The sequence below is a fragment of the Lineus longissimus genome, chromosome 1 (assembly GCF_910592395.1).
Source record: "Lineus longissimus chromosome 1, tnLinLong1.2, whole genome shotgun sequence".
In the NCBI taxonomy this organism is placed as follows: domain Eukaryota; kingdom Metazoa; phylum Nemertea; class Pilidiophora; order Heteronemertea; family Lineidae; genus Lineus; species Lineus longissimus.
The window spans coordinates 7534771-7550379 of NC_088308.1; the positions used below are offsets into that span (position 1 = coordinate 7534771).

The window sequence follows — 15609 nt, forward strand, 5'->3', positions numbered from 1 at the left end:
TTATAGAAATTATTCAGATACGGCATTTATCATTTCAATCTTAACATTTTCCATATTTCCGTATCTTTTTAGGACTCCGGTCAATTGGACTACAGTGGTGTGCTAAGATTCTACTTGGAGAGCGCCAGCGGCCAGGATCAGGTGAAGGCGTTGCGGATACGGGGAACAGATACGGTAGAGGATATCATACCATGCTTGGTGGAGAAGTTCTACATGACGCCGGAGGAGAAGGCATGCAAAAAGAGGCTGTACCAGGTCATCAGTGGAGGTAGGGATACCTTTATTGCAGCACTCTAAGAAAGAAATGGCACATCAGTATTACATAAAAGCAGTTGGAATACCTTTCAAGATTTTCTGAACCATATTTTAAGACCTAATCCCACTACCACACACACCATTGTGTCGATAGTCGACACCAAGTCGATATTACGTTGCTGTTCCCTCAAAATACCCATCCTTAGTTAGTAGTACCCCTAGTGGATTTGAGGGAGGGATTTAACAGCTGAAACGCTGCATGACACTCACTTCACCCGCTACTGGGATCGATTTTCTATTCAATCAAATGTATAGTTCTTTTTAAATTCGATAATAACTGAGTTATTACTCCAAGTAAAGAATTGTTGTCGCTATTTTGTCTAGCCCGTTTGCCGCTTTTACTCTTGACATTCCTTATCGTAATATTCCAATTCAATTAGGTAGTTGACAACTGTCAAGTGAATTAACTTTTATTCGAACTTAATCTAATCAAGTTCATAAAAGTGATTTGCTTTTACATACATTAATGTTGTTTTGCTAGTTTTTTTCAAAGAATTATAAAATAACTTTTTTAATTTTGTTTGTGTGAAACTCACCCTTCGGCGTAATAGTTAACATTACCCGAAAATAAGAAAAACATACTTGAACTTTTCATGTACCTCCAAATGTAAAATCGCCAATTTTCATCAAACAAAACCCTATAATGTTACATGTATTACACACCTGAACATTGCAGATCATTTTTTTAGGACGAGTTTGTATCAGGAGAATCTCCACTATGTTGAATCTTATTCTTATCTTACCAGGCCCCAAAGCTAAAAAAAGCCCAGTAACAAAAGTACAATCAACAATGTTTTTATTAGCAAGTTGTGCAGTGAAAATGTAAACAATTTATGCAAAAATCACGACATAGAGAGATTCCAAGAATACTCAAAAATATTATGTTGATTAAAAATTGGGTGTAAAGATGCAAATATTACGACATACAATGCATCAAGACGAATAAAATTTGTAACATATTGCATAACCATTCAGAATATCTTTATCGAGTAGAATGAAGAATGAACTATTGAGCATTTTACAATTTACAGAACGATACAATCCAATTAGTTAAAAGCCATGTTCTCTGGCTGTCTATTGTGTGTAAACAATGAGATATCCCCATTGGGTAACAACCAAAAACGTTACACCGCTCGCTCCTCGCCAGATTAGCGGCGGCGTCACGAACTAATGTGATTTTCTTCACACCTGCTCGACGAACTGGCCAATCAGAATCCATCATTCTTGCTTCACAAAACATACAGGATTGGCGTATGGTTTTTTTCAAAAGGGCAATAAGGTGACTTTCCCAACCCTTCCATAAATCTTTTCGAGATCAATCAACGGCGGAACCATATTATTTTTAATCCTTCATGTGGCATGAATGGCCTACTTGATCAAAGGCCTCCTGTTTGTCCTCTCGTACGACTGTAAATTGACCACATGAGAAGCCGGCGATGGTTCATGATGTAATGTCCGATTTGTTTTGTGTGTTGTTGCTAATCTGGGGTCAGAAAGGCACAGTCGTTGATCGATCCCAGAGAAGATATTTATACTACTTCATACTAGGTTTATAAAGAGAGAACATGCAGTTGTCCTGCTCTTAAAACCTTTGATACCTACTTTATGATTTTGTTTGATTTGAAAGTACCACTGCCTACGACCACCATTCTCATTAAGAGAGTGGTTTAATTCCCAGATTTCAGATGGAAGCACAGTGTTCCATCGACGTTGATAGAACATGTCGAAGTTACGTATATTTATCTCTAGTACATAACTCTTTCTCAGACCAGGCTTGGGTTCTTGACGAAGTGTGTTTTCTTTTCATCACGCTTTCTTTTTTTCTTAGAACAACATGCCAATGCATACCCATATCTCTTCACTAGATCTGTTCATGTGATTCTGTTGTTGTTCATATACTCCCGGATCTCTGCCATTGCCATATGCACATGGTTGTAATAACTGTTAAAGTTGCCGCTCAGGATCGGTATGGATAAGCCCGTTATGATAATGCCAGATAAAGTACAAAATATACCTACGACGTACCCCGGCCACCCGTGAGGGTACATGTCACCGTAACCAACGGTTGACATGGTTATCACGGACCACCAACATCCCTCCCAAGGAGACATGAAGACACCATCAGTCCCGAGCTCGGCGAGGAAGATGAACACGCTGAAAAACAATACACCACAGACCATGAATGATATAATGGTCACGAGTTCGGTAGCGCTTTTTGCCAACACCATCATCAGCACTCTGAGACCAACGAAAGCATTCGACAGGCGAATTATAAGAAATGGTCTTAGCATCCCAACTGAGACGTAGCCCAGAAACATGTATCTTAAACTTGGGGTAATCTCGATCCTAGCCAGCAGAAGCGGGACGCTCATTGTCTGAAATGTGACATTTAGAAACACTACGATAACTTCGACTAATTTTGCTGACGTATAAAACACCCTTTTCTCGGTGCAGGTCACGATTCGTACTGTTAAATCAAATAGTATAATCAGGGTTACGAAAACATCAATAATGAGGTAGGGATTGCCAGCGTAGGGGGATAGCCACAGTCTCGCCCACTTTTCTGACTTGAACAATGCGAGAACTCGATCATCTACGTCTACTGGGTGGGTCCAGTTGGCAGAAAGAGGATCCCTAAAGTTCACGTCGCACATGAGCATGGTAAATAACGTCCAGAGAATCACCATTGAAGCCATGAACACTGACCAACACTGAAATTAGAGGAAGAAAAACTTACCAGACACCTTACACTTTGCAATGTACTTAAATTACTTTACGGTACAAGTCCTTGACCGATAGACTTGCTTTTTTCATGCTACGGCTAAAGTCGTTCGAATCAACGAGCTGATGACAATCATACCTGTTATAAATTACCTATCCGAGCGTTGCCCGAACGTTGCCTTAAGACGTTTCACGTTCAAATATGACGTGTCGTGCCATTTTTCCAACTACAGCCTTTTTTACCATATGCATGTATACATGTACCTGTCAGAAATAAGTCTACCTACCTTGGCTTTTACTGACGACACCGGGAACTCAAGGAAAACCCACAGTTCCGTCGCTCTCCTCCTCCAACCATGGCTTTCCTCCAGACAACCGATTGATTTCTCGAAGTTGCCAAGTATTTGTTCCCTGACGGTCAGAGCAATTGTCTTCTCCACAATAGCTGATGTACACTTCCCCGTACAACAAGGTGCAATCATCGACCTAGGAATGTTCCAAAACTCCATCTCGTTGAGTACTTCGATGGCGCACGTCTCTGACGGTATGTGCACCTCGCCCTGGCTGTGAGCTTGTAGGATGATCCTAAAGAGATCCGGCTCCCGGTTAAAGTAGTATGCACAAAGTTTGTCGTTGTATCCTTGCTGTGTATTCAGTGCAACAGCTAGGCGAGAGTCTGAGATTTTGAGAATAGTCTCTCTTGGCGTGAGGAAGCATGTTCCTCTGATGTTGACGTGAATCAAATCAGTGTCATCGTCTTCCTCTGAAAGAGTCCGATCATGCAGGAGGGCATTCTGAAAGTACATAGTTGTAATAGGATACTTCAATTCTTCCATATAACAGAACTTGCACATTGCACTAGCAGTGTCGTTGAAACTGATTTCAGCTTGGTCGTGTCTCCGATTAAGTATCCTAGCTGAACATTTATAGCTTTCAGCAAAATTCTAATCTCCGGCCCCCAATTGGCTTTCAATGCATCAAGCACGTGTAAACGTACATGTATCTGGCATTATGGATGTCTGGACGTCCAGTGCCAGACAGGTCATATGCATCCTGATTTCGTCACCCGTGAAAGCAAAGGCAAGTCGTCTTTGGTGTTCACCAGGTATTGCCAAAGGTTGGCGATTATTCATCCGTCGACAATGTCGATTACCCAGCTCAATATTCGAAGCAATCGACGGCTGACAGTGTGCCTTCACAACAGTGACAGCGACCGCTGAGAGAGAATTACATTAGCTATAGGCTGCCTGCGATTATGGTATTGGTTCTCTATTCAACGCGATGATGGATGACGATGCTGCGCCTTGTTTTACCGTGGCATCAATCAGGAAGCTATCACTAAAAGGTATTTGACTTGTCAAGTATCGCCTTGGGACAATAAATCATCTTTTATGTGACATTTTAACCAAGCAGCCAGGAGATAGTATTAACCATGCTCTCCTTTTTTTGCGAGAATATCGCATCTTGCCAGCAAAGATAGAAGGGAACCCTGTCCAGCCCAGCATTCGACAAGAATCATTCATTCATGAGCTGGTGCAATGGAGTCCGTACTGAGGAAATCAGGGGTTAATGTTCGGTTCTCCGGCCCTGCGCACAAACAATTACCCCTGATTTCCTCTTGATGGGTGGAGTCTAACCCAATTAACAGTATTCTCCGCAACATCAGTTTTATGATTACTTGTAGCCTACATATATGAATTGTCGTTATCTGCGGAAAGATTTTTGGAGAGAATTGTCTTACCACCAACATTCTTACTGGTTGCCTACTTGATTTAGAATTGATTCCCATGCTAACCAAGTGGGCCATCACATAATATCATCGCCATGTATGCGCAGCATAATTCCAGCCAAGTTAATCATGTTTGAACTCCCATTTACTATCCACTGAAGGATAACATTCATGTCCGACTGTTTATGTTATGGTAAATTGATTAAATTAAACATATAGCTGAAGCTAGCTTTGCACATGTGGGTATTGTGGTCGGCCATGCAATTCGCAATAAAGTGTAACAGAGGCTAACAGTACATCGTGACGGCCACACAAAATGGTCAGAGTTGGGCTGTGACTGGGCCAGAGTTGGTTTGTGTTACGAATGTTGTACGTACAGTGAGGTACTTCATCAGGTCACCGATATTTCCACAGGCGAGCAATAGAACTAAAAGTCATTTTGATCGTGATGAAAACCTTCCCCTCATGAAGGTAAAAAGGGACGCATGGCAACAGGTGGTGCCACTTTCACTTACCTCAATATGATTATCCATTCCGTAGACTAATTAGATCAGACACGTGTGTTGCAGCATGGTGGTAGTAGTCACGTGGGTCTTTTCCGTTTTCTAGTAGTTGTCAATGCTGTTCTGGGACGTATGCGACAGTATTGCGCTGATTGGTGCTTCAACGTGTTTGTAATGCGTTTGCCCCATGCCAGATAGGAGAGTCGTAACCAGGCGACAATGCTATTGCTATTCTAATGTTGTTATTCTATAAATCACAAATGTGGTTCTGTAAGGAAATGATGGGTTTTATTCCTATGGCATTGTCAATCCAATACACAAAGCAGTAGAGTCAGCTGCACACTGAACAAATAGAATCCTCGTCTTGTTCCACCGTTCCAAATTAACTCGATCACCAGCTACCAGATGTGGTTCACGCAGTTTGATGCACATCATGAGGTGCAGCTCAATTATAGCCTACTGTAAAAACTATTATTTTCCCGATGGCAATACAGTATTACAGCACCAATTGCCTACATCTAGCAGACGTTGCTTCTCGTTCGATAAGAGCACTAGCCTCTCTCTATGGTTGCAAAAGCACACAAAGAGCTGCCACTGTCATGACTGTCGTTGAGCCGGCTATAGCATAAGATTCGGTGTGGAACATAAACTTAATGACAGTACCAGCTTCTTTCCATTAGACTATTTCCCAGCGGTGCTGGATCAGCGAGCAGAATGATAAAAACACCAGTTGCTTCTCCTTTCTGTTAGGACGCTCTCGCTTCTCCAGCTGTTCCGACGCTTCAGAGCGACCGCGAATGACCATATCTGCCCCTCTACATACCAGGTAGAGCATCAGCATAATATGCTAAATAACTATTACCACAAGGAACAAAAAATCAATGAGCATGATTTTCCTCTTTGGTTTAACACAAAGCCGCCGTATCCTTCAATTTCCAGCTGAAGCAAAGGCGATGATCATAAGCGACCACCTCTCTCACTGTTGCAGAACGTCCGTGAATCGCATGGTATACCAATCCCGAGGCTAACTATCAGTTTCCCTGGAGGAACAAAAATCGATGGCGGACCAAGTTTCTTATACGCAAGACCATCACATGTACATGTATATATCGTTGGCTGCGTTTTGCGATTAATATTCAAATGAAGCTACGCAATAATTCTTGGAAGTACTTTTACATGAAGTTGGTGGAATCCCCCCCACCCCTACTTTTCAGTATGAGAAGAGCGTTTATCCTGTAGATGATGTTAATTTCATCGTCGTAAATGTAACCTATATCAAAATGACCAGCGACAAAGCAATTTCAATTCAGACTTTTTTATTAAAAAGTTGTGCGGTTGGAAATGAAACAAGAGGCCCAAGGGCCTGGCGCTCAGCTGGATGACCTAATAACATAGGACTGAGGGTATAAAGTAGTAAATGTCGGCTTTATACTACTGTTTGAAGGTCAAGAGAACACGTTATACCACTAAAATTTCCAATGCAGAGCTGCCAGCTGGATGAAATATGATTGAACTAATCAGCCATGGTATGTAAATATTACAGGAGGCAACGGAAGATATCCCTAGTTCAGTATAGCTTTACAGAATGAAACGGCCAGGGGCCATTGTGCTCACCGTATACATCTTTTAGTAGGCAGGATCATGCTTAGTTTAGAGGTGAATATGGTAAACACAATCAGGCATGAAGACTTTTTTTAGATGTGTATTGATGTCAAGTAATAAGACAGGGCAGTATATATAAGTTTATGATCTAACCAATAATTGTCTACGACATCAACAAGATATCGTGTGATTGCTAAGAGTCCCTGCAATAAAAAATTCATCGAAAAAAAGTCATTAATAAGCGAGATATTGCACGTCCTACTTTTTCAGTTTTGACCCCCTGGTGGCCAAATCAAGAATCAGATCAGGCCAAAATTCGGTGTCAGAGATTATCTGATGTAGGGGGTTACATGTACCAACTTTCAAGTTCATAGCTTCAGCAGTTAAGAAACGTGCCATAGTTACACTCTAATGGCCAATTTACGCCATTTGACCTCTGTGACCTAGAAAAGGAGGTCAAATCCAAATATCGTAGGACATGTGGTGTATCCTTGCTAGAAGTCCCTGCCATAAAAATTTTATCGAAAACAATTCACTCAAATAAGCAAGATATTGCACTTCTTCCTTTTTCCATTATGGCCCCCTGGTGGCCGAATAAAGACTCAGATCAGGCCAAAATTCGGCATCAAATGTTATCGGATGTAGGGGGTTATATGCACCAAGTTTCAAGTTCATAGCTTTACTGGTTAAGAAACGTGCCATAGTTTACACTCTGACGGCCAATTTACGCCATATGACCTCTGTGACCTTGAAAAGTAGGTCAAATTGAAAACTCGTAAGATATGTGATGAATTCTTCCTAAGAGTACCTACCATAAAAATTTTATCGAAAACAAGTCACTTATAAGCGAAATATCACACTTTTTAGATTTCCACTTTTGGCCCCCTGGTGGCAAAGTTGAGGATCAGATCAAACTGAAATTCAGCACCAGAGGCTATGTGATATAGGGGGTTATATGTACTAAGTTTCAAGTTCATAGCTTTAGTGGTTAAGAAACGTGCCATAGTTTACACTCTAACGGCCAATTTACGCCATATGACCTCTGTGAACTTGAAAAGTAGGTCAAATTAAAAACCCGTATGATATAAGATGTATATTTGCTATGAGTACCTACAACACAAGTTTCATCGAAAACAAGTCACTAATAAGCGAGATATCACACTTTTTAGATATCGACATTTGGCCCCCTGGTGGCCAAGTTGAGAATCAGATCGGACCGAAATTCAGTGTCAGAGGTCACCTGACCTAGGGGGTGCTGTGTACAAAGTTTCAAGTTCAGTTCATAGCCCTAGCGGTTAAGAAACGTGCCACTGTTTTGGAAATAGGATACGACGACGGACGACGGACACTGCGGTATTACATAGACTCCCCTACGGTGAGCCAAAAAATGGGAGCAACATTATTGTGTTGCTTAAAACGTCTACTTTTTACTCATGTAAGAATCGTAGTACTAATAATTACTTCAACTTATTTTCCAGTTATGATAACACAACACGCATCTTCATGATCATGATCTTTCTCAAACTAACTGAATGACCTATTAGTAATCACCTTGGACGCACAACCTAACCACATATCAATCCGCCCGACGATCGACACATCCATTCGATTCGCTAACCGGGTAACCCTCGATAAAGTTTGATAAATAAACTAGAACTGAGATTTCACAGGAGCACCTGTGAATTCATGACTCCAGGGTTGTTTTGAGGGCGATATTGTAAGAGTTGGGCTTGAGTATGGGGACGTGAAGGTCCGTGTGAGGCACCTGGGGAGAGAAGACTAGTTGAACGATGGGATCATGGAGGTATAAATAATTATTTATACCTCCATGATGGGATCTGACACGGACACTACTATTGATCTCATTATATGAATACCATTTAATTACAAAAAAGTGAAAACAGATCATATCATATTAAATTAAAATAGGAGTGCAGGAACAAGGTTTTTTAGCAGGAGGAAAGCGAGAACATTTTGCGCCGTCGTATTCCGATTTGGCAGGTTAGTGGTGAAATCTGCTTTTAATTTTGCAAATTAACATATTCGTTTTTCTAGTTCTAACGTTGTCTGAATTAAAGATGCTTTCCCAATGCTTGACTGGTCTGGCAAGAGACATTGCCAGGAAAACGTGACGTCATTTTGGCCATTCTTCTTACCGCACGCCCTCTCTCTCCGTAAAAGTTCCTGACATGGTGTGAAGTGGGAGGGCGCACAATGGGAACCACACTGCCGCGATGTTAATAGTTTCTATTTATAGAATTCAGCGGCAGAGATTTTAGGCACGGAAAAAGTGGATTAACTCGGCTAATCTCAATGGATTTTACCCAGGAATGTTTTCAAGGCGAGAGAAACATCTGATTTAAGTACTGCGCTTATTAGATTTCATGTTCAGGCCGAAGATTGGCCTAAAACGTGGACGAAAAGAGTGCATTATCGAGTGTTGGAGAGGTCACGTGATTGGACGAGAAACCTGAACAAAGTTTTCGTGCTTTTAGCTGTCAACATCAATGGCTATAATATACTCCTACAGAATAGTAGAACTAATAGAACTAATTTCCGAAGTTTCCAATAGTTTGAACACAAATCAAAACATCGCCCATCAGCTGGACTCAGATCTGCATAAATTACGATAAATAATGAGGTCGTCGCTTCAATTTCGCAAAGAAAGTTGACTCCATTCGAAGGTTGTTTTGACCAAATTCTGTTGAACTCATCGTTATGAGGGCATTTGAACACATTCTCGTTGATCTTTTTTATAAACGTGTGAAGTTTCGTACCAAAATACGTTTCCGTAAAGGCTTAAAAAGAAAATTTGTCACTTACAAAATCATCGCTCCGGTAGAAATAAAAAGATCACCGCCATTTTCTTGATGATAGTACTCCAGGTAACCGGCGGGAAATTTAAAGCGGGGTCATCCGGGGTCAAACAACAGTTTTGCTCACTACCGCCAACTGGTGATATAAATCGACACTAATCTATTTTATATCAAAACTTCTGTATCATGAAGACCTTTTCAACTTTATTTCAAGCTTTTATCTGCTTGAATAGAGCGTCAAAAAATTGTTTTTTCATTTACGCATTTCGCCCCCTGGGGAGCTGAATTTGAGTCGAATCGCCCAAATTTTTTTCCGTAAGCAACATTTTCTGCGGTGTTTTAAGCAAGACTAGATTTGAAGTGCCTCGGTTGTATGATTACAAAATGCCCAACTTTGTCTACAGATGGCTAGATGGAAGGACGGACACCAATCGAATAGCTATTTGACTAGCTCCGCTGACTTTTGTCAGCTGAGCTAAAAATGCTAAGTACATGTATACACGACAAAGAGATTTGCAAGAATGATAAAAAATATATTATATGTTGATTTTTCGTTAGCAATACGGACATGTAGAATGACAAATTCATGAGCATCTTTAGCTTAATACTGAAGCCTAATACGTGCCGATTTACCTTCAAACTGCCTTCAAAATATGAATAAAGTTTCTGTGCATGGCCCTTTCTTTACCAACCCTTCGATAAACCTGTTTCACTCCCGAGATCACTCACTTTTAGAACCTACTATAGCTATAAATATTTCGTAGGCCAGTCTTGGGCCCAAACCAATAAGCACTTCTGTCTCCATTCTGGGCCATCCTTTTGAGCCAAATGTCATTTAACACCCGTGCCTCTTCATCAATTCTTCTTGTCCGATTCTAGTTCTGCGATCTTCATATAGTCACAAATCTCTGCCATGGTGGTGTGCACATGGTTGTAATAACTGTTGAAGTTACTACTCAGGATCGGTATGGATAAACCGGTAATCATCAGCCCACAGAAAGTACAAAAAGTCCCCACGAAGTATCCCGGCCACGCGTGAGGGTACATGTCACCGTAACCAACGGTCGACATAGTGATCACTGACCACCAACATCCCTCCCAAGGAGACATGAAGACACCATCAGTCCCGAGCTCGGCGAGGAAGATGAACACGCTGAAAAACAAAACACCACAGACCGTGAAGGACATAATGGTCAGGAGCTCTGAAGCACTTTTAGCCACCACCATAATCAAAACTCTAAGACCAACGAAAGCATTTGACAGGCGAATTAGAAGAAGTGGTCTCAGCATCCCAACTGAGACGTAGCCCAGAAACATAAGTCTTAAACCTGGGGTAATCTCGATCCTAGCAATCAGAAGCGGAACGCTCATTGTTTGAAATGTGACATTTAGAAACACTACGATAACTTCGATTAATTTTGCCGACGTATAAAACACCCGTTTGTAAGGACAGGTCACTATCCGTACTATCAAATCAAAGAGTATAATTAGGGTTACAAAAATATCAATGATAAGGTAGGGAGTGCCTACGAAGGGGGATAACCAGAGTCTGGCCCACTTTTCCGACTGGACCAAAGCGAGAACTTGATCATCCGTTGGGTAGGTCCAGTTTGTAGGAAGAGGATCTCTGAAGTTTACGTCGCATATCAGCATTGTGAACAACATCCAAAGAATCACCATTGAAGCCATGAAAACTGACCAACACTGAAAGAGGAAAAAAATATTTTGAGCGAAAGACATTTTAGTTCAGATAGGTTGGACAATCAGACAATGACAGAAATCGCAGCGACCACTTTTCAAATGTTGTCCTTTGTAAATCGATATCGTAATCCGACAACAGCCTGATAAGTGATAGCACATTTCTGTCCATTTTTCTGCTGATACGTTTAAGAATATTGCCAAGATGATATATGCACCCTATCTGAAGAACAGTCCGATCTGCTGAAGACCTTTTTCAAGGAGATGGCGATATCAGAACCTTAAAGGTTTTGATGGTCATGATCTAAAGATGGTTCATGTCACGATACCTCTAACTGAAGTTTTTAGCCGTATTCTGACAGTTGATAATGCTAAGGGAATATTTCATCAATTCAGAGATGATGTGACAAGTACAAAGTACCTTTGCTTTCGTTGATGAGACCGGGAACTCAAGGAAAACCCACAATTCTGTCGCCCTCTTCTTCCAACCATGACTCTCCTCCAGACAACCGATTGATTTCTCGAAGTTGCCAAGTATTTGTTCCCTGACGGTAAGAGCAATTGTCTTCTCCGCAATAGCTGAAGTACACTTCCCTGTACAACAAGGTGCAATCATCGACCTAGGAATGTTCCAATACTCCATTTCGTTGAGTACTTCGATGGCGCATGTCTCTGACGGTACGTGCACCTCTCCTTCGCTGTGAGCTTCAAGGATGATGCTAAACAAATCGGGCTTCCGGTTAAAGTAGTACGCACAAAGTTCGCCATTGTACCCTTGCTGTGAATGCAATGCAACAGCTAGGCGAGAGTCCGGGATTTTGAGAATAGTCTCTCTTGGTGCGAGGAAGGGTGTTCCTCTGATGTTGATGTTGATTAAATCCATGCCGTCATCTTCCTCCGGAAGAGTCTAATCTTGCAGGAGGGTTTGCTGGAAGTAGTGGGAAAGGGTGTCCTGACTACAAAGCTTGCAAATGTAGCAAAGGGCGAAGAGCAAGAGGGTAACATCAAATAAGGTTGGAAAGAAGTGAGGGCATACCCTGTTGTTGACTTACCTCAACTGAGTTCTCCATTGCATAGATCTGGTGCAATCAAAAACCCGTGTTTGTGATGGTCTTCCGATCACATTGTTGTTTTCCGCATTCTGACAGATGTTCTCTGACATTAGCACAATATTGCAATTACTGTTACAAAATGTCCCATGATAGAATGTCAAACGTCATAAGCAGGTAGTTACAAGCACTAGTCTTCATGAGCCTCCAGATGTACCTCTGTAGGAAAATGACGAATTGTATTCAATCTGTAGCATGGGTAAACACGTACACTGAATAAATGAGATCCTCATCTCTCTGGTATACCGCTGAAACTGTATTCCAAGCTACCTCAATCAATATCCACCAGATGTGGTCCACGAGTATGATGCTCACAAGCAGTTCCTCTTGAGTTATAGCCTTGTCAGGCACATTATTTCCCCGACGGCAAAATCCTGATTTAATTGACTGCTGCTATAGCAGACATTGCGAAACACGAGAGTGTCCTCGATCACCAGAGATAAAGTGGGTAACCCCTACACTTCATTTTCTTGTGACTGTGTAGAAGCACATCAATGACACAATACGTTTGCTGCTGTACTTTTTATAAAGGATATTAACAAATGGTTCATCCTATTTCATGCCTTTCTCCAAAATATAAATCGATGACAGATCCATATTCTCTCCTTTGAGCACATTCCCCAAGAGGCCACAATCCTTGTTGATGCTGCTAGCATCAGGCATCACTCGCCTCCCTCTTCACTCATTGTTGCTGCGGCACTCGGAGAAACAGATGAATTATAACTTCCCACTGTCCTTATCGTCATATATATCCTACTCGATGTATGCTACCAGCGCTCGAGGTTATCTCAAGGAACAAACCATCGGTGACTGAACAATTTCGGCGTAGGCCTATGTCTCGATCGCTTCAGCGGCGTGTGTTGCATCTTGCTTGTCATAAAACAGAAAGCACGGTCGTCTAGTCAGCAAAGCACTTCAATGTCGAGACGCTGAATCACAATTTACCACGATCCTTATTGCCAAATAGGTCGTGGGCTTCATCCCATCCTCATGCTAACTATCAGTACTCAGGGAACAACAAATCAATAGCACTGAAATCCCTTAGGATCCATTTCCCACATGAGCGAAATGCCGTAGCTTCCTACATGCATTAGCCTATACGGGAGCTATACGACAGCTGCGTCGATAACTGTCAGTTAGTGAAACCCCTCCGATTGGTAACCATGCGTTTGCCATTTACGTTTACTGTTCTTCATTGTGGGCTATAGAGCGCAAACCCTCGGTATGTTGCCTATCTCAAGAAGGAAAAAAATCGATGACAGATAGCTTCCAGGCACTGGCCGGATCCGTCGCACACCTCAGATCCATGAATACTGTATGACCGATTACCCTCATCCTATTCATGATGTTGGAAAATCACTCAAGGCACTCCAGAACGAGTATTAGATCTGCACATCCTTCCGATTCATCCTTATCTGAGGTAAGGAAGAGTGCGATGTGTGATCCAATCTCCCCAGTGTCACTTAATTGAGGATCACTCCATCTGGTGAGATGGATTAAAATTTACCCGTCTAGATTCACACACCTGACATTTGCTTCGAAGGATGTTTCCCCTGATGGGATAGATGTGTCTTTCACGACATCTCAGTTAATACGTTAGTCTTTATGAATGCTTGGTATCATCTGTAAGATGTGTCCATATTGGCCATCCACCCCTAAGAAGTAGACTCATGTACATTACATAATATTTTTTGACTATTGCTGTAAAAACCGGGGCGCTTTATTATAAAGATCACTGTCGTTCTCGGAGATGAAGTCGGTGTGGGTGTCGGAAAAGAACCGAGCACAACCTCTCCATATGGCGAAGCCAGAGCGGGCGGGAATTGTGTAGAATTTTGTTGTTTTTATTTATTTATTTATTCAATCGTACATAATAGTACATTCAACAGAGTGCAGTGCTGTATTGTGCAGTGAGAAAAATGAATAGATGGAGGAACATTTTAAAAACAAGTTAGAAACAGGCAGCGAATGCCACAACTAAGTACCAGTGATACTCAATTGAACTTGTTTATACAGATATTATATTGGCCATCAACAAATTATTTTTTTAGCTTACAAGTAACATTTTGTTAGGTCTTCTTGGATTTGATCTGATTATGCTATATCGTGAATATACATGAAGCACGGGAAGTGGAGGCCAAGGTTTTGAGGGCATTACACGTTTACATGGCGGCAGGGTCGTTCACATAACAACCACCAAATACGACCAGATTAAGGGGAGTCCAAGGGAGATAGGAATTCCCCTTGGAAGTTGTTCTTCTCCAACAACACACTCCATTTAGCGCGGAACACTGCGAATTGGTATTTCATGGTTTTAGTCGGTGATTCAGGCATTAGTTTTAGGCGCTTATCCTGGAGCTTAGAATATCACAGTGCCTTAGTGGCACGAGGTCATTGTAACATCTCACCAGTGGGTCCATGGATTATAACAATCATGTGCTCAAGTTTTTTAAAGACTTTTGATAACTCGTAGAAAATATGTATACATGCCACGCAAAGACTGAAAACAATCTGATCATGTCATTATGGATTTACACTTGCTGAATTTCTGCGTATATTGCGTTGGATTGTATTTGTTCAAAGCGTCATTGCATTAAGATCAGATTGTTCATGAAAAGTTTGAATCAAAAACATCATTTTTCCAAAACATTTCACCAACTTGTAGCGCTGAAAACCGTCAAACTGCGCAACAAATAGAGGTATGTGGCAAACTCATTGCAATGTCACGTACGCGCCATCAGCCGACACACTCTTAAAATTAATTAGCAAAAATAACTAATCTTAAAGTAATCTTTACTACATTGGAACACGCATTTCCTTTTGCACCGTCTGTGATTAGTTGTTTAACTATCGAGAGACGTGTTTCATAATTGGCGTAGCTTTTGTATCACATTGGGCGGAGGTGGTTTGTCAGAAGAGGTTTGTTGATGCAAATTCGGTGCCGCTTATGAATCATGAAATAGACAATTGGATGAGCCTTCCAATGAATCATCATGATGACATCTCCCACAACCCGCCCTGGGAGAGTGAGAATCTCTAATTGGGAAACTAACAAAAGGTTATCCATCGATCTCCCTTCTTTCAATTGCTACGTCCCAAACAGGTACATTGGTAAT

At 41.5% G+C, this 15609-nt stretch overlaps 2 protein-coding genes across 7 annotated transcripts in view; one reads left to right on the plus strand and one right to left on the minus strand.

Annotated features, from left to right (window-relative positions):
* Positions 1–217: 217 nt before the first annotated feature.
* Positions 218–13866, minus strand: LOC135487525 (potassium voltage-gated channel protein egl-36-like). 5 transcript variants are annotated; one of them, XM_064771309.1, is made up of 4 exons: positions 5281–6585; positions 3324–3830; positions 2341–3026; positions 218–293 (listed from the first exon to the last, which is right to left on the minus strand). In XM_064771309.1, the coding sequence occupies exons 1-4, from the start codon at positions 5296–5298 to the stop codon at positions 281–283; spliced, it is 1224 nt and encodes a 407-aa protein (XP_064627379.1). In that variant the 5' UTR covers positions 5299–6585; the 3' UTR covers positions 218–280. The 5 variants fall into 5 exon arrangements, with proteins under 5 accessions (XP_064627379.1, XP_064627389.1, XP_064627360.1 ...); XM_064771319.1 differs by lacking the exon at positions 218–293 and having other exon boundaries at positions 325–2469; positions 3000–3026; XM_064771290.1 differs by lacking the exons at positions 218–293; positions 5281–6585 and adding an exon at positions 12437–13866 and having other exon boundaries at positions 325–3026.
* The window catches only part of LOC135487511 (ras-associating and dilute domain-containing protein-like), a 33417-nt gene continuing 18044 nt past the window's right edge, over positions 237–15609 (plus strand). For both annotated transcript variants that reach the window (XM_064771262.1, XM_064771272.1), the window contains exon 1: positions 237–268. The gene's annotated coding sequence lies outside the window, so the exon portion shown is untranslated. The remainder of the gene's footprint in view (positions 269–15609) is intronic.